A 23,774-nucleotide genomic window follows, 5' to 3' on the forward strand; every position below is an offset into this window, starting at 1 on the left:
GGCATTTGAATGTGTTCTCACAAAAGGGCTTTACAGAGTAATTCTTGTATCTGTGTGTTGGTCTAATTCGATGTTAAAGTTTGGATCATCATAAACTCTCTCCTCTTTGGTGTTTACTTGGGCTTGTAAAGTGCTGAGGTGCGAATCCAGAGTTCTTTTCCTAGGAATAAATTGCTATTTTGGTACTTTGCTGTGGCCAGGAGCCCCATCAAACTGGTGCTTGCTGACTAATGCCTCAAGTCTGTGTGTTTAAAGCCTGTGATGTATGGGTTGGCAGATGGAGAAAATACCATGCCATTTTTTATGGAGATATCTTTGGAAATGAGGGAGCCTGAATAGCTAAAAAAATCTAGCTAAAACTACTGGGATGTAGATTTAACCGGGCTCTAAATTTAGTCCTAAATCAAGGACACTAAAACAACACAAGAGTATTAACTTACACATATTTTGCATGTGAGAACACTGAATTTGGTTTTGCTAAATCAAGCCATAAGCCCAGCTCAGAGTTTGGCTTTGCTGGGCGAGCACCATCGGGTGGTTTTACCATTTCACAGCACCAGCTCATTGTTGGGTGGAGATAAATCACTGAAAGAAAATAAAGAGGGTCGTAAATTTGGGCCTTTCTCTCTCTCTCTTGTGGTTTTCAGGGCTGTTTAGAGAATGATAGCAGAAGAGTAGAGAGGAATAGTAATCGTTTGTGTCTCCTGCCGTATGGCAGCAGGTAGCGTATCTGTTATGCATGCATGGAGCTTCACAGCCCTTGTCTGCCCCCTGCTACTCTATTCAGCCAGTCAGCCCAAGGATGGGAGCTGGATTTGGTGAATTATCTGGGACTCCAGTGGCAAGACAAAGGAAAGGAAAGTCTGTTGTAGTGTCTCCCATCCCTGCCAGTGCTCTCCTGCTCAGCTGTGTGTCTTAAGATATTTTGAATTTGCTCCAGACAAAACCCCTTTTATTCTCTTCATTCTGTGATCTGTAAGCTCATAGGAAAGAGAATCCTGGCAAGCTTTTTAGTTTTTCTGTTGTATCTCAACATAGAAATTATTTTTAAAATGCGAAAGGCACAGAGGTTGCGCAGCCAGACTGTTCACAGTGTGGTTCCAAGAAACACCGTTGCATTTCCATAAGCTAATCTTGCTGTTTATTTAAAACAGCTGCTCTTTTCCCCACCTTTGAATTACCATCACCTCCAACCCCCCAATTTTTAATAAAATCAACGGATGCAGGTGATTTCCTGGTTAATTCTCAACCATGGGATGGGAAACATATAGGTCATGTCACGGTCTGTTAGCTGTGTTCATTCACTAGTTAGCTATTCAGTCGTCTTCTCTGGGTCAGTGGTGCCAAGCATGACTCTGGTTATATATTTAGCTGTGAGCATCGATGTTGCTGCGAGAAGTTCTCCTCTGGGACAACTCTGTTGGGTTGGTGTCATGTATTTTTGTACTTTGATGATAGTTGTGGGACCTCTTTGTCCTTGTACAGGGCTGACCTAGGGGTCCCCAGCCTTCAGGTTTTCAACCTCTAGTGCAAGGAGGAGTTGTGCATCATAAGGGTTTGTCCTGCAGCAAAGAAAGAGGCATTGCAGCTGATTTTATTGCTGTCCTTTACTGTAGCAGATGGTTTTTAGCCAGTTTTTTGTCTGGGGAACCAAATCTTTAGATGGAAGCAAATCTAGGGCATGTTGCAGCCCAAAGACCATGCTCGTCTCTGAGCAAACATCACATGTAGGACTCAAGCTATGAGTTCTTCAGATGTCCTGCAAACCATACCTGTGGGCAAATGCACCTGAGATCAGCTTTCTTCATCAGCAAAGCAATGCAACAGGTCAACCATCGTGGCAGAAGGTGTTCAGCGTGCTGCAGAGCTGGCTGTTGGATGCACAGCCCTATGACAGCTTGCTTTTGCTCTGTTTTCCTAAACAGCTTTATCTAAAGTGGCTCATAAGGATGTCCAAAAAAGGGGCACGAGCTCATGGTGTGTGTGTCGTGACACAACCTTGTGCTATTAGTGAAAGGACTGAAAAACACTGTACATCAGTAAATTTGACCCTGTTGCCATAAAGATCATCAGGTGTTTCCCTGCTTGATCCAGCGAAATATTGCAAGGGAATATTTTAATGATGCTTCACCTATATTCTTCTGTAAGTCTGTAGCCTCTTCTATTCTGTGAGCAATCAGCAATGTTTGGGCTTCCTATAATTGCAAAGATTTAGGTATCTGCATGTCTCTGTGTTTAAATCCACTTTAGCGAGCACTGTTCAGTGAGAGGGAAGTCCTGCTCTCACGGGTCTTGGGGACATTTTTCCATCCACTCTGGTGGGGCCAGAAGGTGACTCTCCCCTAGAGCTCACCTCTCCAGAAGTCTGTGTAGTCAATCTAGCAAACATACCCCAAAGGACACAATTTATACCATGAGAACTGGGACGGGGGCTTGCTATGATGACTTTATGCAGTTTTCCAAACAAAAGAAAACAAGAGTCATAGCTAAAAAACAAAAGTGTTGACCAGGTCTTGGCAAGTCCCATGTTATGACTGAGTGAAAAAAAAAAAAGACTTTGGATTGAGGAATTCATTTTTCTATTTTAATTGCCTTTTAGATTTGGAAGTTTCCTTTCCTGCTTTGGATAGCTGTGGGGAGGTTTGAGGTTTCCCTGGTGTTTTGTCCTTATTGCCTGTCTCCTCCCCTGACACGGCACAGTTCCTGCAGCTCTCCAGGAAATCAGATAAGCAGCTTTTTGAAAAGCCAGTGCCATGAGCTTTGCCGTGCTGTTCAGCACCAGTAAACAGGGAATATTCAGTGGTTGCTGTTGTCCTCAGTCTTCATCCCATAAATCATTCCGTGGACTCAGCAACTTGCCTTCACTTTGCCATTTAAGGGTGCAGAGAAACTAAAATACAGGGGTGACAGAAAAGATATATAGAGAAGTTCAGCTTTATTTGATTGCAAAATCATTGTGTGTGGCTGGGAAATGAGCGAGCCTGAGTCGTCGCCCGGGCTGGGGGCTGTTGGTCGGCTCACGGTGCAAAAGCAACACAAACCCACCTTTCCCATGTTTCCCTGCACACAGCACTGCCGGTTTGGGATGTGTGTGCCCAAAGAGCGAGAGGCACCGGTGATAGACGGAGCATGGGGGACATGGAGCCCTTTTGGGACCTGCTCGAGGACCTGCGGTGGCGGCATAAAGACGGCGATACGAGAGTGCAACAGGCCCGAGTAAGTGCACGGAGGGGAAGTGCCAGTGGGTGAAATGGGGAAAAGCAGCTGGGCTGCCCAAATGGGCTGAAATCCCCTTTTTGTCTGTCCCCAACCCTTGTGTGCCCTAGGGACAGGTGACTCTGCTCTGGGGATGGGTGGCTTTGCCTGGCATAGATGAGCTAGGATGGGAACCAAGGAGGAGCCGGGCACAGGTTTGCTTTGTGGGCAAAGTGCTCTAAAAGGCATCCATTCAACAGTGAGCTAAGGAAAAATCTAATACCTCTGCATGGGTTTATTGCCTCCTGTATTCCTGTGGAGGCACAGCTGGGATCCCACTTCCAGAGGTGTTTTTCTTCCTCCAAAGTTGTGATTTAGAAAGGAGGGAGAAAAGAAGGAGCCATGTTTTTATCCTTTTTCACCATTTTATCCCTGCTTTGACTGCTTTTGCAGCTGTTCCTACCGGCTTTTATACAGTTTTCTACCATTTTACTCCTGCTTTGACTGGTTTTGCAGCTTTTGGCTCCTTTTGCATCTGATCCTTTATACAGTTACATTTCAGCTGGTGCAGACTAGCCAAACCTCAGCAGAAATCTGTGCCCTATTAAAAAGTGGCCCTCAAAAATGTTTGCTGTCAGCCTGGAATGCAAAATCCTGCACTCTTTGAAATGGCAGGGAGTTTTGCCGTGGGCTTCAAGTAGACAAATATGTGGCTGACGAAATATTAGTAATAGCTTGAGCAACTGGTATGAAAACAGCCTGTCTACATAAATTGTGAATTGTGCTGGTTTCTGTTGAACTACCTTCTTTCAGAAGAAGGGGTGGTGGGCAGGAGGCTTTCTGGGCTCTCGTTTGGGACTGAGGCAGAGAGTAGAGGGGTCTGCAGGGCTGGTTGCACTGAAGGGTCTTGAAAAGATTGAGCAGGCTGACTCCTCTTTCTCATCATTGGTGTTGGATGGCTTGCTGCCAAGGAAGTTGCCATTAGGGATGTGCCAGTGACAGTTTCATCACTGCTAATGGGAGAAGGGAGAGAGACTGTAGCTGTGACACCGGTGGTGTAGTGACAGGAGAGGCTGCTCAGCACGGCTGGGCAAGTGTCAAAAGAGTAGGGTCAAAGCTTAGGGAGTAGGACACCAGCACATTAATTAAAACGATGCTAAGAAACACACAAGTGCAAAGGGATTCTCCTCTGGCTGTGTTGAGTCAGCACATGCCATATGGTCTTCCAGTAGCCACAGAGAGACAAAAATAAAGTATCTTTCCATGATCAAAAACAGCTCTGCTGCCGAAACTTGGATGCTGTCAGTGAGATGTATTCCCATCTTATGAAGGGGCATCTGTTTGGACTGATAACTTTTTGTGATAGAAAATCTCCTTTATCCTGAAGGCTAGCCGAGGGATTTTAAATTCCCTCTTCTCTCATAGCTTGTGTTTTGTCTCTTGGTGCTTTGGGAGGCGTATTGCTTTGGCTGGGATTTGCAAGAGCACCTAAATACACTCGGCACCAACCTGCCCGAGAAATCCTCTGTGCTTATTGTTGATAGTGGTTCTTTCCAGGCCTCTTTTCATGAGCCATGTACTGGGCATGGCCTCTCTTCTCCAACTCCTCCCAAGGTCTCCACAAGGAGTCGTCTGTCCCAGCACCATCCACACAACTTTACACTGGCTGTTGTTTTGTGCCTGTAATTTGACATCACAGTGTGAGCTCCCACCATCCATGTTGTCATGGGACTGCTGAGACAATGCAAATGGATGAGACTCCTGGGTGCTCTCTCACCTCACTTGCTTTTCAAAGTATTTCAAAAAAACCCCAGAGTTTCTCCTCTGTTGTAGAAGGCAGCAAACCCAACCCAGAAACCTCAATTAAGGCCTGAAATAGTTCTCAGTAAATCTTTTATATTCAAAGATGGTTTAGCTTTTTAAAGCTTTTTCTGTTCACAGGGATCTGGAGTCAGATCTTGCATCCAGTAAAATCTGGCATTGAAAATGACACCCATTCCCACTGTAGTGCAGAAAGTAAGGCTACAGCTTCTGTCTCTGTAAAGTGCTCTGACACCTACCTGGATAAATATCTTGCAGGGATGCAGGAAGAGCTATAAGCCTCTGGAATGGCAGCAGACTGTGTTTTGACATACACTGAAGGAAGTATTCACTAACCAGACCATACCCTTCCCACTGAGTTTGGCCACTTGGGAATTGGAGGCTGGCTGGTAGACAAAGCCTATGGCTGCAGTGTGTCACGTTAGAGGGTTCATGGTGTAAGCCCTGGTTTCAACAGAAAGACATAGCTGCAGAATTATGGGAAAGGATATATTTGATAAGATGTCAATACCAGGAGCCTTGTTTTCAGAAATGGCTCTCTGGATGGGGGAGTGTTATCTCTGGATGTGAGTCAGATCACATTTGCATTTTAGTCCATCACAAAAGTATCCACCTGTGCTGAAAGCTGTCTCAGCCTGACATGTAAACACATCTATAGATGACTGTGCTGGCCACTGGCAGCACACCAACCAACTCCCAGTCCCAGGGCTTCCCAGGATATCTCAAACTGATCTGTGCACACTAGAGCTTCACAGATTTTTCTGCAGTCACGCACAGGTACATGGTACATGTACAGGACAGGTACATGGGCAGATATGCAGATGAACACACATGCCCTGCAGTTAAAATTCTCCAGGGGCCTTTCGTTGTGACTGCCTGTGCTCCCAGGCAGAGGTGCCACCCGTGGGGGTAAGCAAGTGCAAAGCAGCCCCAAAACAGCACTTCTTGGAGGGGTGCCTGTACCTGGTGCTCCTGGACTCCTGGGAGTTGGGTGCTGCCACAAGGTCTGCAAGTGAAAATATTCAAAGTTAGTGATTGCAGGTGATGCACTAAACATCACATGTTTAAGACCTGTTGGGGTGGGAGTGGGGATGAGACCCCACCATTCCCTGGGCCTAAGAGTTTCTGGGCTACTGGGAGGAGTGCAGTGAGGCTGGAGTGTGTGCAGCAGCTTGTAAGGGAGTGATACTGGATTGAAAGTGGACAAGGAGATTTCTATGCATGTACTGCTTTCCCTTCTGTCTCTGTGGTACATTGTTGTTTATCCATAAAAATATTACATAGAGGGAAGTATGCAGTATTTCTTCGTGACACTGAAAATCAAGGTCACATAAGGCTGACTTATTTTTCAGGTTCAGCTCTTTCTGTTTCCTCAGACACTGCGAAAAGCAGTGTTGGTTTAAAAACACCCTAAAACTGTCAGGGTGGTTTGGAGCAGTTTTGAAATGTCAGAAGTGTGAGTGTGCTTCGACTCCCAGCTCTGTCTGAGGGAAGATTTAATGCCACAGTTATGACGCTGACAGTTTGCAACACAATGGCAAGTTTTAGCATCCTTCGGTTCATGGTGTGTCAATGTTATCTCAATCTCAGGGGTCATGTCTAGAGAAGAGGAAACTAAAATCTTTGGATTTTGTTAGACATACCCTTTAAAAAAGAAAATGCTCCTGCAAGTTCTTCATAACTAACTTAATATTTAAAAGTTTCATTTTAGTTAAATTGATTTATATTGTAAGCAATGTGGTTACCATAACAATGTTGTAACTGCAACTTGTTTTAAAGAAATGCCTTCTTTAAGGGCATTTAGAGGTTTGTGTAACTTAGAGCCTCTGTCAAACTGCAACAGTTCTGTTGTGGTTTAAATGCTTTCGAAATGAAAATGAATCCCCATGGATGACATGGACTCACCAAGGTCTAGAGTGTGCTGCCACCACAACTAAGTTTCCCTAAGTGCTGTGTAGTGAGATTGTTGAGATGTCCCTTTGTAGCTGGAGGTAGCTAATGTGCCTGCATGGGAGTAGTCTACAGGCTGGGCTCTGGGAATAGTCCCTGGGATAGCCTCCAGTGGTGGGAAAACCCCAGCAATTACAGGGACCGCTGCACTGGGTTAGCTCTGGAGTTGTCCCAGGTGTAATCAAGTTATTTCAAGTTGTGTGACACAACAAGGTGGAGAATAGACTAAATCAGTAGAAACCAGGCTTAGACTTGCTCCACTAGGAACTGGTGTAAAATCACTATGTAATTAGAAATCTGCACTGGGCACTGTGTGATTGCTTGGGCTTTTTATCATGGGCACTTGCTTTAATTGGAAGCATCATAAACCTTTGCAAATGGCACACATTTCATTTCCAGGTGGCGCATGAGAGCTGCCCTCGGAGCAGGTAGAGCTGATGTTACCAGCTATTGCTCCAGGCTGTGCCTGAAGACAAATCATACCCCTTGGCATTTGGGATAGGACTGGAAGGGTCTGCACCACAGCAGTGTGGATCTCAGCAAGGAGAGGATGCTGGCAGGAAAAATCCCACGTTTGTAGCTGGTAGTTCTCATCATCTCATCTGGAGCCGCTTAAGGAGGCAACTCCTGCCAAACCAGTGATCATCCCTAGTGTGGTGCTAATGGAGAGGTGGGAAGTCTGCCTGCCTTTCCCTGCTTTGCAGGCAATCTTTCAGCAAGGGCAAGCTGTTCTGTGCCTCTGTCTCCCCATTTGTTTCACAGGAACTCTGCTCCTTGAGTCACAAAGAGTTTTCAAGCATAAGAATTGTTATTTTTGGGAGAAAAGGCATTGCCAGGCTTCCTAGGTGGTGGATGTGTAGAGATGCTAAAAAATTCTGTTCAGCTGTAGGAACTTGTTGTTTCACTGTGTGTAGAGGCCATCTTGCATGTGCAGGGGGGTGCTGTCCCTTTTGTTAGAGGTGCTGGCTGCATGCAAAGTGGAGAGCTCACGGTGAGCATCTCCCTGCTAAGGGCAGGGGTAGTTCCTGTTTATCACTCGTTCATTTGCATCTTAAAGGGTCTCCAAGTGTGCAAAACAGCTTCCCTCCCGAGGAGGCTCCAAGGGAAGATGCACTCTGACAGCATCCCTGGGGCACTGATGGGTGTCTGGTCCCAAGGTAAGGCAGAGCTGATCCTGAGGAACAGCCCTGGAAGGCAGGAGGTGTGGGTGCCAGGATAGCAGAGCCCAGTGAGTTGCTCTTCTAATCTGCACTTCTTGCTAGCGCTGGCACTCGTTTTGTTTGGGGGTGGGTAGAAGATGTAGGTTTGGTGGTTATTTTGATGTGCAGCTCACTCCTGCACCACTGCTGACAGAAGCTGGAATGGTAGAGGCTTTTTCAGTCCCCAGAGTAATCTGTTTTCTGGCAAAGGCTCTGTCTACATATGAGGACAAAAATAGTTTTATGACTACAGCCCTGAATCTGGGAGTCAGGAAATTCAAAATGACAGTTTCTCCTAGGCTTATCCACTGGCTTTTATGTGGCTTGGATGGTATCTCTCTCCCCAGTTTATACCACTGTCATCCTGCTATAAAATGGAGGTAAAGTATTTATTGGCCATGTTTGGTGCTTTCTGGAATACATGGAGATAAAATTGTTTTGAAGTGTCCAACATTACCATTTCGAACATTTGGGGCTAGAAATCCTGAAGGACTAAGTGCTGCCTGGCCTTTCAGCCTCTGCAGGGAAGGAAGCCCTTTCTTCTTTCTCATGTGGTAGTTAGTTATTTGCAAACCACTAGATCAGATGCAAACTGAGCCATCAAATTCATAGGACCGAAGGGGTTGTGGAAGTATGGTGCTGGACAGAATCCCTTGGTGTGACAATAAATCCTCAGATGAGGAGGAAGATGTTGCTCTTCATCTCTAGCTTCTCTCACTATGTTGTCATTCAGCAGAAAGCAATTACTCCCTTTTTCATCCCTTTTTAGCATCACATATACGGCCTCTTTTTGTTAGACACCTGCATAACATTTCCTGCTTGTCAGTCTAGGCTAATAATTAAAGGTATGCACTGAGACAGAGTCCGCAAAATGGTGTTGCAAATCCTGACTGTGTTGAGCAGGTGCAGAACTGCAATTTCATCTCATGTCTAGCCTGATCTTGTCTCTGCAGGCCCAAAAATGGTGGGAAATACTGTGTGGGTCGCCGCATGAAGTTTAAATCCTGCAACACCGAACCATGCTCAAAGCTGAAGAAGGATTTCCGGGATGAGCAGTGTGCTGACTTCGACGGGAAGCACTTTAACATCAACGGGCTGCCCACGAACGTGCGCTGGGTTCCCAAATACAGCGGCAGTAAGTGGCCGGGGGGGGGATACAGATCCTGCCTCCTGCATCGCCACCTCGGGGTGATGACGTTCAGATAACATGCCTCTGGTTTTCCTCCCTCCCACGCCCAGTCTTGATGAAGGATCGGTGCAAGTTGTTCTGCCGGGTGGCGGGAAACACGGCGTATTACCAGCTGCGGGACCGCGTCATCGACGGCACGCCCTGCGGCCCCGACACCAACGACATCTGCGTGCAGGGCCTCTGCCGGGTAATTATCTCCCACCCTCTTCAGCAAAGGGGGAATTGCAGTTTTGCATGGCAGGGTGGCACTTCTGCACTGTGCTCCACGCGGTTCTTGGCGTGTCCGCTTTGGCCGTGGGCTGCCAACATTATCACCAGGCTCTGCCAGCCCCAGCTGGTCTGAAACTTGTGCCAACCACCAGATTTGCAGAAGAGCCACACATGGAATTATTTAGGTTGGAAAAGACCTCTAAGTCATCATCAAGTCCAACCATTAACACAGCACTGCCAAGTCCACCACTAAAACATGTCCCTATATGTCACATCCACACACCTTTTAAATACCTCAAGGGAAGGTGACTCCACCACAGCTCTGGGCAGCCTGTTCCAATGTTTGACAACTCTTGGTGAAGAATTATTTCCTACTATCCAATCTAAACCTTCCCTGGTGCAACGTGAGGCTATTTCCTGTCGCTTGTTACCTGGGAGAAGAGACCAACCCCCACCTGACTACAACCTCCTTTCAGGGAGTTGTAGGGAGTGATGAGGTCTCCCCTTGAGCCTCCTTTTCTGCAGGCTGAGCTCCCTCAGCTGCTCTTCATCAGACATGTACTCTAGACCATTCACCAGCTCTTCTTGGGACACGCTCAAGTGGAGGTTGTTTACACGTCTGCCCTAGGTTAGTGAGGGCTGTGGGGGTCTGAACATAAATCCAAATGATGGTTTCTTATGTGCTCTGCCACAGTTCCTCCTGTTCAGGCCCCAGAGCCCTTTACATTTCCATCACAATTATTTTTCACACTTTTCTCTATGTGAACAATTGATGCAAGAATTTTTCTCTAGTGAAGGCATTGCCTGGTGCAAACAGCAGTTCTGATCCTTGCTTTGTGAAAAAGCCTTTTATTGGAAAACCTTGTGGGATGGCCACACTGTAAATCAGTGGAAAAATGTGGGGAAGCAAAACAATTTGTCTCATGGCAGCCTTTTGCATACACAGCTTTTGTGTGCCTTAATTAGGAGGTTTGTAAATGCTGTTCTAGTCTGTATTTGCTCAAACTAGTTTTTTCAATTTTTCTCTTAAAGCAAGCTGGATGCGATCATGTGCTGAATTCAAAAGCAAGAAGAGATAAATGTGGTGTTTGTGGTGGAGATAATTCTTCATGTAAAACGGTTGCAGGCACATTTAACACGGTGCATTATGGTAAGAATCTGTTGCTAAAAACTTTATAATGAAAAATGTGGGTCCATAAAAGCCATTACCACACTTAATCTACAAAAACATTGATGTAAAACACAAAACCCTTCTAGCTATAGTATATTCCATTTTATAACTATTTATGCTATCCCTAAATGAAAAGTATCGGCTTGTGTAATGTGAGGTAATTTTCCTCATTTCCCTTCCCCCTAGAAAGCAAATGAAATGTCTGTGTTATGGCCTTGACTTTCTGTTAAATCTTTCCTAGGCTATAACGTTGTGGTTCGCATCCCAGCTGGTGCAACTAATATTGATGTGCGTCAGCACAGTTACTCAGGGAAACCAGAGGATGACAACTACCTGGGTGAGTTGTAGTCCTTATTTTGGTCCAGAAATCTGCTTTGTTGTCTGGTTGTGGTGATATATCTACTGACTGCTCTTTGCTTGGGAGGATGAAGAATTCATTTAAGGAAAATGTTTTCTTGGCGAGAATTTATCTATGTCTGCCAAACATTCAGCCTTATCTTCTTCCTTCTTTTCATGCATGCCATCCTAGATGCAAAGTTTGGGAGGTTCACAGATTATAAAAAATACCCCCTTAGAGTGTGTGTAGGGCTGGGAAGGACTGTTGAGCCTGGGCTGTGGATGGGAGTTGAGGCACAAAACTGGGAACCAAACAGGCTTCTGAGCTCTGCTGGAGTCTCCACACTGCGACTTTATCTCTGCTGTCATCATTCTTTGGCTGGAGAGTAAATATGCCATGCCCTGAAAGATGTGTGTACAAACACATAGAGAAATTATTTTCTATTCTTCTGAGAATAATAATTCTGATGTCACTTAGACTGAGCCCTTGACAGTGATACATAACCATAAAGAAATACTCTGCACCAAAAATACTGGTTTTGATATAAACCTAACAATAACTTGGCCTTTAGATGTTGGACTCCCTTAGTCACTGTTTTCTTTAACCTGTGGGTATGCCTCTAGAGGCAGATGAATGTGCTTGTGGTGCTCTGTTAGACCACTCTGTTGCACACACATATACTTTAGCATGGGCTTGAGTCTCTCTTCCACTATGCTGATCAGTAATTCACCCCATAGTTCTGTTTGGGCTCAATTGCAGAGGTAGCACAAATGCACATTACAACTGGTGTTACACCTGCCAGTTGAAGGCTGGTTTTGCCATTAAGTCCTGTTTGGGGTCTCTCAGAGTCTCTGGTTCTCCTCTTTGACATGCCCTGTGCCTGGCACCACCAGCTGTGCTCCAGTAGCACAGGGTCCTGTATTTACATCTGTGAACAGGGCACTTCATCTTGTTTTATCTTGCAAAATTCCTGTAACTGGGAATGTTAAAAACATGACTAGGCTGGTGGTCCCCATCAAAGGTAAAAGGACTCACTTGAGGAGCAAGTAGAGGAGACTACCATGTACCAAAGGGAAATAATGCTGACAGCTTTGGCTGTTGCTCTGAAATACTATCCTGTTGCTGGACCCTTTATTGAGACAAAAAGCTAAGTGGGTGTTCCCTGTCCCCATTCCCAGGAGGGCACCGTGCAGGGCTCTCTGTGCATTTGCAGCTGCGTCACATAATTTTTGCACATTCACATCAGTGAAATGAGATGGTGCAGCATGACTGCACATCAGCACCAAAAAAAACCATACTGTGGTGTAATTGTTTTCCCTCTTGTGGAAGGGAGTTAAGTTTTATTATTCCTCTTTCCTGGAAAAAGCAATCCTCCCCATGTTGTGCCTATTAAAACTGGTTCATCCCAGAAGGAGCCCCAAACTTCCCAGCTCTTCTTGGAGGGCCTTTAATCTTCTTGGGAAGCAATGAAGTCAAATCTTCTTTAATGTTGCTTTAATATTGCTGGGAAAGCATCTCTTCACATTAGGCCTGACTAGAAGCAAATGAGAAGTGTGCATGTGTCCACTTATTTTGCAGCTCACTGAGTGTGAAATCTTAGGCCCTTGGTACTGTGAACCTTGTAGTTGCTTAACAATTTAGGAGGAATTTGATGTTGTCATCAAGTCCAAGACATGTACCTACTGTTGTAGGAGATACAGTAAACAGGAAGGAGTCCTTTAGTGAGTTTTACTACTGCCTAATAACATTAAAGCCTCCAAAGTGTGGGGTTTGGTTGAGTATAGCCTCTGCTTTGTGAGTTTTTCTCCATCTACGTCTGTTTGCTATAGAGCAGTGTTTTACTTCATTATCTCTCCTCATTCGATGGAAAAACCTTGCCTTTGGTGTTTTGGTGTTAAGTTTAGATTTTTCAGTACAGGGGCTTTGTAGTAATGTAGCTGTGATGGGTGAAATGGTGGGGAAACTAACTTAGGAAATTAGCTACATAATCGCATTAGTGTGAAGTTGTGCAGCAGACTGCTGTTTTCAGGAAACTGTTCCTTTTATAAAGCATTTAGGCTTTAAGCCTTCAGTGCTTTCACATACCTTAAGATTTGGAATAATAAAAAGTATGGGGGGAGGAGGGAGATGGAGAGAGAGGGGGAGATACTGACCAAACTTCCTGACATTATCTACTAGAAAATGATATTTAGACAATTAGGGTACAAACATTTACCCTAAGAATACACCTGGAAACAACAGGGAAGCCATTCTATCCACATGGCTTATGAAAAGGTTTGGACAGGATTATTTTTGTGGTATATGAGGGGATACAGCCTGTGTGTGCTCTGTACAGCAGCCTTTTGGATATCTCTGCCCAGGGTTATGGGTGAACTGTTCAGCAACAACTTCAGGCATTCAACCTTCATTTTAATGAGGCTTTCCAGTGGAAAAAGGAGAAGGAACAATATCTGCAAAAGCTCTGCTGCTCTCTGTACATCCTTTCTGTTTGAGAGTGCTAGTGGGCTTTTCCTCCCAGCCCCAAAGGAAAGGAGCACTGAGAGCGCATGACCCACGTTATTGTGTACGTATGAGTTAATTCTGCTTCTTTAGTTCTTGTTTTTTGCACCTATGCAGCCTTATCTAACAGTCAAGGAGACTTTATATTAAATGGAGACTTTGTCGTCAGTATGTTTAAAAGGGAAATCAAAGTTGGGAATGCTGTGATCGAATACAGTGGATCGGATAATACTGTTGAAAGGATTAATTCTACAGATCGGATTGAGCAAGAAATAACGCTCCAGGTGAAGTATATGTTGTGCGTATGGAAAAGTCTGCCCAGCATAATTGTGCTGAAAATAGTGGCCAGTGATTTCTGTTGATTTACTCTGCTTCACTTTTCTTCCTCTCAGGTTTTATCAGTTGGCAATTTGTACAATCCTGACGTTCGTTACACATTTAATATCCCCATTGAGGACAAACCTCAGCAGTTTTACTGGAATGAGCATGGCCCATGGCAGTCCTGCAGTAAGCTCTGTCAAGGTGGGTGTTTGAGAAGGCTAAGTTTGGTCCTGGATTCATTTGGGATCTGGGCAGGGCTGTGAGATCCCTCTCTGTTTGATTTCTTTGAATTCCCACATTATGGGTGTGATTGTTTCACTGGGCTTCAGTAGTAGGTAACATCTTAAAAGGTGCTTATGGGTTTCAGAGCAGGGCACTTTACAGCCCCTCTGAGCAAGGTGAGCCTCACGACCTGGTTTGCAGGTGAGGAAGCTGAAGCACAGAAAACCTTACATGACATTTGCTAAGGCTGCAAAAGTCATCAGTGTCTGGTTTGGAGTCTGATACCCAATCATTGCCACCTGCCAGTGCCCACCCTGCTAAACACTCAGAGCCCATTCTCACAGGGGGGGCTGCAGCTCTCTGCCTGTGTCCATCCCTTCTGCAATAAACCCCTTCTGCTCTGCTCAGTCGTAACCCCCTCCTGTTTCTGAAAGAAATGGAAAAGCACAATTGAACATCTCTTAAATGCTACCATAAAAGGGGGAAGAGAAATAACTGAATTGATCACTTTCCTGCATGGCAAACAATGTGATGGTTTTCTCTGTGCAGGAGAAAGAAAAAGGAAACCTGTGTGTAAGAGAGAGTCAGATCAGCTCACGGTGTCAGACCAGCGATGCGATCGAATTCCACAGCCTGATCCCACCACTGAGCCTTGTAACACTGAATGTGAATTAAGGTGCACTCTGCTCAGCTGCGTATATACATTACATTGTGTATTTATTGTTTACTCTTTCCTTTCACCTCTCACCACAATTCCTTTTCTCACCAGCCTGCATTAGATTTTAAAAAAGAAAAGGATTAGTAGTTGCCTCTTTGTCAATCAAGAGGGAACCAGCAGTGTTTTGAGAGGCACAGTTGTACATTTTCACATTTCTCTTGTTGCATTAAATTAGGACTAACTGTAACAAAAATGCTCCTAATGTTGAAAAATCTCCCTGTGCAATACAGTGCCTGAAATCTGCATCTGCCTCTGTCAGAAATGCTCAGCACCATCCTACAAACAGCCTGCAAAGATGGAAAAACATATACTTTAAGCAAAGAAGTAACTAATATTTGAATTTATCATCATTTATTTAAAGCAAAGAATAGGCTTTAGTGTAGAGTGGGTTTGTGGCTGTCCCCAGACAATTCCTGGCGTGCTGGAATTGATGGAGCACAGCCTAAATCATCACAACCCATTTTCCTTTAAAAAGCAATCTGTTTTCCTTTCTGGGGCTTAAATATGGTGGCATTAAGCGGCTGCTGGTGAAGCAATTCAGATGGCCGAGTTCCCGAGGGGTTTTCTGGCTCTGTTAAACCGGGGCCGTGCAGGGGCTGTGTAGGGTCGGGTTGTCGCGGTAACAGCTGTTGCCATTGCAACAGGTTGGAAACTTGAGAAGGGCAAACGCAGGAGTCTGAAAAGCAGGCAGGGATGTGAGGCTCCCACCAGTCAGGAGCTATTGACTCCAAATCCCCTTGATCTTATTCTTCTCTGGGCTGTGCTCAAGTTTGCTCTCTTGGCTTGGGAGTGGGGCTCTGCACTCCCTGCACGGGCACTGGCAACAGCCCGGGGGTCTCCAGGTCCCCAAGGGGAAACCCCTGCCAGGTTTGAGGGGCAATGGGCTCCTATTGGCTTCAGGGTCTCCAGCACCTCCCTGGATCAGGCCTCATGTCCAGCATCTCTTGCAAGGGCTGGGCTGATATGAAGCAGGGGTGTATCCCCAGGTGGGTCCTTGAGGGTCACCAGCACCAATCCTTGTTGTCCGTCCTAGGAAGGAGGCAGCAGAGTGGAAATCTGTCTGTTGAGAGGGAACACCTCTAATCCCCACTGACACCACTGGGGCTCAAGTGTCTTGTAGCAAGTCATTTGCTTGTCCTTTAGAGGCTGAGGTGGCACTCCTGCAGGGGAACGTGGGGTGCAAAGCATTCAAAGCACTGTTCCTTGCTTGGCCACAGATTCCCCTCACCACTTTGGCTGGTCCCACAGGGTCGCAGTGTGACTCCACTGTCTGCAAGAGGGACCTGGCGACAGCTCCTTCCCTTCAAGGAGCAATGCCAGGATTAATTGCCTCTGATTTTTGGAAGTCACAAAGCATTGGGAAGTGTTACAAAAAGCCAGAACTTCCAGTTCAAGAGTATATATTCCCTATTTATGTCAAACACCCTCGAACACGTCACCTGCAGAGCGCTGGAACCCCGCAGCTGATGTTTGCTCTCCTCGGCGCAGGTGGCACATCGCGAGGAAGAGCGAGTGCACGGCACAGTGCGGGCTGGGCTACCGCATCCTGGAGATCTACTGCTCCAAGTACAGCAGGCTGGAGGGCAAGATAGAGAAGGTGGATGACCGCTTCTGCAGCAGCCAGCCCAAGCCCAGCACCAGGGAGAAGTGCACTGGAGACTGTAACGTGGGAGGGTGGCGGTACTCGGCCTGGACAGAGGTAAGGGAAGCTCGTCGCACAGCAAACACTGTCTCCCCCTTGCACAGGGGTATGTCAGGCTGTTTAGGTTGCAAACAGCACATATGTAAAAGTTGACCACAAAAGTTGGCCCTGATTCTTCTTCGACTGCTTTTTCTGGAGGACACTGTAGTCTAAATCAGCCTGGTACTCCTTATTTTCCCCTGCAATTAATTTATGCTTTTAAGCATCCCAAAGTCCTCATTAGACTAAGCTCTGCTAGCTGTCTTCTCCCATCAAAGCCATCACCACTGCCAGGAGCTGCTGAGGACGCGTTGCCATCAGCAGAGGACTTCTGAAATTTGTTTCCTTAACACATTTTAGTTTTCACTTGAACGAGAAAATTCCTGAATGCAGACCTGGCACTGAGAGATTGACAAGCCTGGGGCTTTCCAGGGAGGGCATGGTGAAGGGGGGCTGGCTGGTCAGAGAGAGTTAATCTCTCCTAAAATGAGAATGAGCAGCAGCTATTTAGGAGAACTGAAAGGCAACACTTGTAAAAGTAATAATGGGGTTATAACCTGAAATAAATTTGTGAAATGCATTGCCGTGACATTTTATTAAGCTTTAGCAAGATTGGCTTTTTAAAGGAATACATAAAGTAAAAACCTGTTACTTAAAGTACAAATTGTTCTTCCGGAGGTTTTCTGCAGTCGCTCTGCAGTCCTGGCTGTGAGGAGGGAGAAAGGCAACAGCAGTAGAGTGGCAGAAAATACTTAGTCGTTGTCTGTCCTTCGCAGTGCTCCAAGAGCTGCGGCGGGGGCACGCGGCGGCGCCGAGCCATGTGCGTGAACACCTACAACGACGTCCTGGACGACAGCAAGTGCAGTCAGCAGGAGAAGCTGACGGTGCAGCGGTGCAGCGACTTCTCCTGCCCCCAGTGGAAAACTGGAGACTGGTCCGAGGTGGGTGCCGGTCCTCCACCCTGAGGGGCTGCAGAGAGATCAAAGGGATATCTCCGTCCGTGCTCGTCCCCTGTGATTTGTTTGTGCCTCTTGCAGAAGGTCTCTCTGAGCCTGTGCACAGTGAGGCTTCAGACAGGCAGCAAAGTTACTGGCCTTGTTGCCACTGGTCACTTGCCTCCCTGCAAAGCTACCAGGGAGTTAATTCCTCTCCAATCCTGCAGTAATTTCTCCCTAGTTTTTCCACAGTTCCTCTATAACATTGGGAAGAAAAATACCTTCTGCCCTCGTTTTCCCTTGAGATTGTCCTCAAAAGCCCTGGCAGCTCTGGCTGTCACTGGAGGGCAGGATTTCACCCTACTGATGTCTTGCTCAGCCTCTCCCTGCTGTTTGTTACCTCTTCTGCTGCTGCTGGCGTCCTTTGCAATGCAACAAAACTGTGTCTTGATAGGCATTTTCCTGCAGCAGGACTGGGGATGCTGGAGAACAGTCTTCAAAGGCTGCTTGTCACCTTTGTGGCCAAATTGCTCTTGTTTCTGTGAATTGTATTCTTTTAGGACATAATGAAACCAATTAAGTAGAACAGGGATTGTTCTCTGCAAAACATCTGTCTCCTGAGTCAAGCTGCTGGCAGGCCAAGCCACTCCAGGGTAGTAGAAGAGGCTGTTGCAGCCCGCAGAAGTCAAGACCCTTAACATACACACCCAGAGCTGAGCAAGTTTTTCAGAAGCCTTTGTCACCCCATTGTGCACAGCTAAAACCCCACAGGACAGTGCTGTGCCTTTACCCTGTGTCTCACAGCTGCTGGAAGACAAGAGTCTTTGTGGGCTCACTCTGCCCGTGCTGAGGGGTCTCAGCCTGGCTGTGCTCCATGCTCCAGCCTCTGCTCCAGACCAGCTCCTCAGAGCAATCCTCTCTCATTGCAAGACACTTGCCTGTCTTCCAGGACGTTGTTACTGTTAGCTAAAGAATTGCCTCTTGGCACCACTTCTTTTTTAAGCAGTGGTTGCAGTGGGTCTCCAGGTTTATTTTTCAGTGCCAGGGCAGGTGCTGAGCTGGCTGCGCGTCCCTGGCACCACCTGAGCTTGCACTTTTCTCTTTGCAGTGTTTGGTCACCTGTGGAAAAGGGCACAAGCACCGCCAGACCTGGTGCCAGTTTGGAGAAGATCGATTAAATGACAGGTTTTGCGATCCCGAGACGAAGCCGGAGTCGGTGCAGACGTGCCAGCAGCAGGAGTGTGCATCGTGGCAAGTGGGGCCGTGGGGCCAGGTACTGCAGAGCCCCGTGGGGCTCCGAGCCAGTGGGACCTGGGCGAGGGTGGCTGAGGCTGGGCGCTGCCCTTTCATCCAAATTCAGCAGCATAACTGTGCTAATTGATTTGCACACCAAAGCAGCCCTCTGGTCGCTTGGGTTCAGCGGATAGGCAGCAATAACAGTACCTGCCCTTTGTGCTAAATTTAATCTCTGTCATACTAAATTGGCCGTGATTTTCAAAAAAGGGGTTTCCAAGGTTACGCTCCTAAATCCATATTTAGGCATATAAATACATGGCCTAATTTTCACAGAAAAGCTGCCCCCATTGAATAACTTTTGTTGATTTTAATGTTTTCCAGTTTCTGGGTTGGTGAGGGGTTTTTTTCTGTTAAAATACAGAAAATGCTCATTTCTCCCAGAGTGTTCTGGCATCTGCTTTTCCACGAAGCTGTTAGCTCTTGACTTAAAAAAACAGCAGCAAACCCAGACCAGTTGTCCCAGTCAGACATATTTCCCATCAGCAAAATTATTCATTAGCTGCTCGTGCTACCATGGGGCTGAACAACCAGTTTTAAAGAGAGATATCATGCAAGTTCTACCCCAGACTCTGATTCTAATGTGTGCAGCAAAGTAAATCATTTCAATGCTCACACCTTCATTCCCAAGGAAGCAAGTGAAGCGTGTGAGGCACTGGTGGGCGCAGTGAGTTAAAACTTTGACCTAATTTAAAGCTGAAATGCATGAAGTGGAGAGAAACCAGAAAGGAAGCTGTGTTTTATTTTTGCTGCTCTTGCTGCATGCCTAAATACAGACTGGACTGATTAATACTTTCTAAATGAAGCAGCTACTCAGACCCAGCACTTTTTTCTCCCGTCTTTCCTCTCCCAGTGCACAGTGACTTGTGGCCAAGGCTACCAGATGAGAGCAGTGAAGTGTGTTGTGGGCACCTACGTGTCAGTGGTGGATGATAATGAGTGTAACGCTGCAACCAGGCCAACAGATACCCAGGTAAATCCTGCTTCCCTGTCTCCATCTTTTGCCAGCATGCATATGGAGGCATCCAGGCTGTAGTGTCAGGGGACACCTTTCTGCAGCAAAGCCTTGCCCTGAACACCAGCCCATGCAGGGCAGTGCTTTGGTCTGCTACATGGCTGTTGGAAAGGTGTAGCACAGCACCCTGCTTTGGTAGAAGTGGGGCAGAGAAGCCATAATCAGGGATTTCCCATCCAGACTCTCTCCATGTGTGCTTGATGCACCAAATTGCCAAAAAGGCAATGGACAACTTGTTATGAGGGCATCAGGACTTCAGAGGGTGAAGATTAATTACCTTTGCTTATGGTTTATGTCCACGGAGCTCTAGCCATAGGATGGGATGTGAGAGGGGCTGTTCAGATGCAGAGCTAAAGCTGGTCTCTAGGAGCTCACGAGCCAAAGAAGCCACAGTGGATGAATATGGGAAAACAACCAGAGACCATAAGGTTGAGTCAGTATTCACTGGCCTCTCAGACACAGCAGACACCTCCTTTGACTTGCATGGAGTTGAGGATGCCTGGCTGCAGTCTGGGCTCACGTGGCTGCAGGACTGTTGCTGTGTGATACAAATGATGGTGAGGGGATATAATTTCTTGCCTGCTGCATGTGACATGGTAGTGTTTGTGGCAGCTACAATTCCGGGGACATCCTCCCTGGCTAGATAAATTGAGAAATGTTGTACAAGTTGCAAATTTGCTGAAGAGGCTTTCCATGCTGTGTACTTGGAAGCAAACATATGAATTCCCCTTTCAAGCAGAGGATGTGTCCAAGGTGTCTGAAGGAGTTGAATAAAACAGAACATTACTGTCTGCCTGTCATAGGAGAGTTGTAGTGCTGATGCCCTGCCCAGCTTCAGTCCTGCGTGACCTCGCAGAGTTTAACTGAGGCCACAACATTTGGGAAAGGGCTGTTTTTCCCATGTATGGAGACCAATTGCACTACAGTCAAGGGGTAACAAACCCACTTGTCATCAGCCATCATTTGGCATGCATGTCTCCAGTGTCAGTGAAATCCCAACCATCCAGAAATCATGTATGCCATTTGTCAGGAGCCGCGCTCTCCCTCGCGGGGACAATCAGTATTAATTTCCTTTTTGGCAAGGACTACTCATGGAGTAAAGTCATGGCTATTCATCATTTCTGTCACCAGACCTCCCAGGAGGCCCAGACAGGACCAGAGCCCTCCTGTGAGGCGCTGTACCAAGACTGTGCAGAATGACATGCCTGTCCCCAACCCCTCACATGCTTGGTGTGTGGTGAAGATCAGCACATGGATATAGGCGGTCTGGTGGGCTGCAGGGAATCAAAGGGCTGCAATCAGCAGCATAACCTTTATTGTGTGGGCTGCAGGTCTTGTGCTGAAGGAAGGGAGCTTTGAAGGGAGATAAAGTTGCTGCTTTGCAGATGTGTGTTCATACCAGAACTCTTAATGAACTTTCATCTTTTGCCTCAAAAACATCTGGTTTTAATGCGTGGAGATGGCACATGGTTATGGGGATCCCTGATGTAGAATTCCTAATAAGTCAAAAGTCCACGGAGGGTTCTGCATATAAAGGCCTTGGGATGTTGATACTGAGTTTTGCTGATTCACCAAGAGGATGCAAGGAGGAAGCCTGCCTCCACACAGGCATGCAGGTCCCAGAGTTTCAAGATATTGCATGTTATTCATAATTACATTGAAGAGGAGGTGGTTTAAGCAAAACATCTGCAAATTCTTTATTTCCCAGTTTTCCCTCATTTATTTCCTGCACAGGACTGTGAAATAGCTGTATGTCCTCCCCATCCAAATAGTCCCGAAGCCAAGAGATCCATATCAGGCGTTCACAGGACACAGTGGAGATTTGGATCCTGGACACCGGTAAGCACGTGTCATAATACTTTCAGGATTATTTTACAGTAGACAATATGATATTTTTAAGTGTGTTTAAGCAACTTTTCATTCCAAAGTCCTTGCAATGTATATCAGGAAACTGCCTAGCAGAGTGCTTGTTGCTCTTCCCTAGTGCTCTGCAACATGTGGGAAGGGTACTCGGATGAGATACGTCAGCTGTCGGGATGACCAGGGCTCCGTGGCCGACGAGTCAGCTTGTTTCCACCTTCCAAAGCCATCAGCCACAGAAATGTGCACCGTGACACCATGTGGGCAGTGGAAAGCCTTGGAGTGGAGCTCTGTAAGCATCACGCTGTCTCTTGCAGGACAGCCTTATAGACCTCACTGCTGGAAATGTGCTTCATTAATCTGTCACACTTGCGCTTTTATAAGTGAGGATATTAAGGTTTTCTGCTGATTGTTGTTAGCAATAGCTGTCTTTCTGGTTTTCAAAGCTGGAAATGTGATTGTCTCCTTTTCCCACTGTAACACAGTGCTCGGTGACTTGTGGTCAAGGTAAGGCAACGCGACAAGTGATCTGCGTCAATTACAGTGACCAGCTGGTGGATAGGAGTGAGTGTGACCCAGACGACCTCCCTGCCACCGAGCAAGACTGCTCCATGTCTCCTTGTCATCCAAACAGCCATGACTACGGCAGGCCCATCCACCCTTTCCTCTATCCGGATCATCGCCTGAAAGTGCACCCTGGGGGCAGCCCGAACCGAAACCGTGCGCATATACCGGGAGGCAATCAGTGGAGGATTGGCCCCTGGGGTGCTGTAAGTGCCCTGGTTTTCTTACTGCTGGGTTTTGCTGTTTGGTTTTGGTTTTCTTTCTGGACTAGTCCGGTCTTTCCTTCTAGTCACCGTGCAGGGAAAAGAGGGACCCTTCTCCCGCTCTCTGCTCACAGAAGCAAGTGTTGCAGTAGCGCTCAGTCTTCACCTCTCAGCCTCTCACACCTCATATCTCCAAGGCTCTCTAGGCAGAAAGCTGAAAGCATCATTTTCCATGAGGCAAAGGCCAACCTCTGCTTCTTGGCCGTCTCCCGGGATGTTTACAGCTGTGCAGAGTTGTTGCCAAAGCACAGCAGAGCCTCAATACCAGTTCCTCTCACTCCAACCAGTATGCAGTGCTTTAGCATGGAAGTCCCTAAAGGGAATTAAGGACAAATGGGATGTCAAACACTGCATTAAAGTCAGTGGGGATTACTCACCTGCTTAAAACTAGGCTGGTGTTTACTTTCTTTGCTTAGTCAGCACCTAAGTCATTGCACTGCTATTAATAATAGCTGGGGTTTGAAGTTTAATAATACCTGTTAGCTGTATTAAATTTCTAGCGGTGCATTCCCACGGTGCAAGGCACTGGGAAGGAGCTGGGAATGCACACTTATTCCTGGACTCAACGATGCCGTGGGCAATTGTGTCTTGCAGTGCTCTAGCACATGTGCGGGGGGGTTCCAGCGGCGGGTCGTGGTGTGCCAGGATGAAAACGGATACACTGCAAATAACTGCGATGAGAAAAGCAAACCCATGGAGCAGAGATCATGCGAATCTGGCCCCTGTCCGCAGTGGGCTTATGGCAACTGGGGAGAGGTGAGTGCACCATCCATCCTGGGCTCCCAGCACAGGGGATGACTTTCATTAGCGGGCAGCTGAAAAATGGAAGAAGAGAGGGATATTGTGGTGACATTTATTAGAAAGATTGGAACTTGAAAGGCAGCCTCTGATAAATGAGTGAGCCCTAGCAACTGCTTGGTGTTGTTCTCCTTTCCATTTGTCATGGGAAAATTTTCCTCCCAAGCAAAAGCAAATTCTACAAAGATGGAGATTTTTATTTTTTTTGAAGAGAAGCCTAGTTTAACATAAGGCCTCTCTTTTTAATAAAAACACTGCTCCCTTCTGAAAATTCATCTGAGATGAGCAATTGGAGATGTAAACATCCAGTATCTTGTTGGGTCTGGCAGGATCATGGTGGAGCATGAACAGTTTCAGGAAGAGAGAAGCTGAAGCAGCTGATACCCCTTCTGAGTGTCACATGGCATTTGGGGGGGATTTGGCTGGAGTGGGTTCGTTGGGAACAGAAACAACCACTGGGCTTCTGAGGTGCTAATGCTTCGAGCAGCTGGTCAGCAGTATTTTTGCTGCCCTGACAGTGATTGCTCTGTCCT

General features: G+C 46.6%; 1 protein-coding gene across 1 annotated transcript in view; it reads left to right on the forward strand.

Annotated features, from left to right (window-relative positions):
- ADAMTS9 (ADAM metallopeptidase with thrombospondin type 1 motif 9) overlaps nucleotides 1–23,774 on the forward strand; it is an 83,511-nt gene that overhangs the window by 22,788 nt on the left and 36,949 nt on the right. Inside the window, 16 exon segments of the mRNA XM_029958263.1 lie at nucleotides 3,071–3,216; nucleotides 9,119–9,300; nucleotides 9,405–9,541; nucleotides 10,597–10,714; nucleotides 10,977–11,072; nucleotides 13,689–13,855; nucleotides 13,964–14,093; nucleotides 14,664–14,790; nucleotides 16,321–16,531; nucleotides 17,290–17,454; nucleotides 18,557–18,721; nucleotides 19,595–19,714; nucleotides 21,491–21,595; nucleotides 21,741–21,908; nucleotides 22,102–22,386; nucleotides 23,038–23,199. Coding sequence (XP_029814123.1) covers nucleotides 3,071–3,216; nucleotides 9,119–9,300; nucleotides 9,405–9,541; nucleotides 10,597–10,714; nucleotides 10,977–11,072; nucleotides 13,689–13,855; nucleotides 13,964–14,093; nucleotides 14,664–14,790; nucleotides 16,321–16,531; nucleotides 17,290–17,454; nucleotides 18,557–18,721; nucleotides 19,595–19,714; nucleotides 21,491–21,595; nucleotides 21,741–21,908; nucleotides 22,102–22,386; nucleotides 23,038–23,199 — 2,484 coding nt within the window.

Source organism: Manacus vitellinus, unplaced genomic scaffold, assembly GCF_001715985.3.
Source record: "Manacus vitellinus isolate BGI_N305 unplaced genomic scaffold, ASM171598v3 scaffold_14_pilon, whole genome shotgun sequence".
NCBI lineage: Eukaryota > Metazoa > Chordata > Aves > Passeriformes > Pipridae > Manacus > Manacus vitellinus.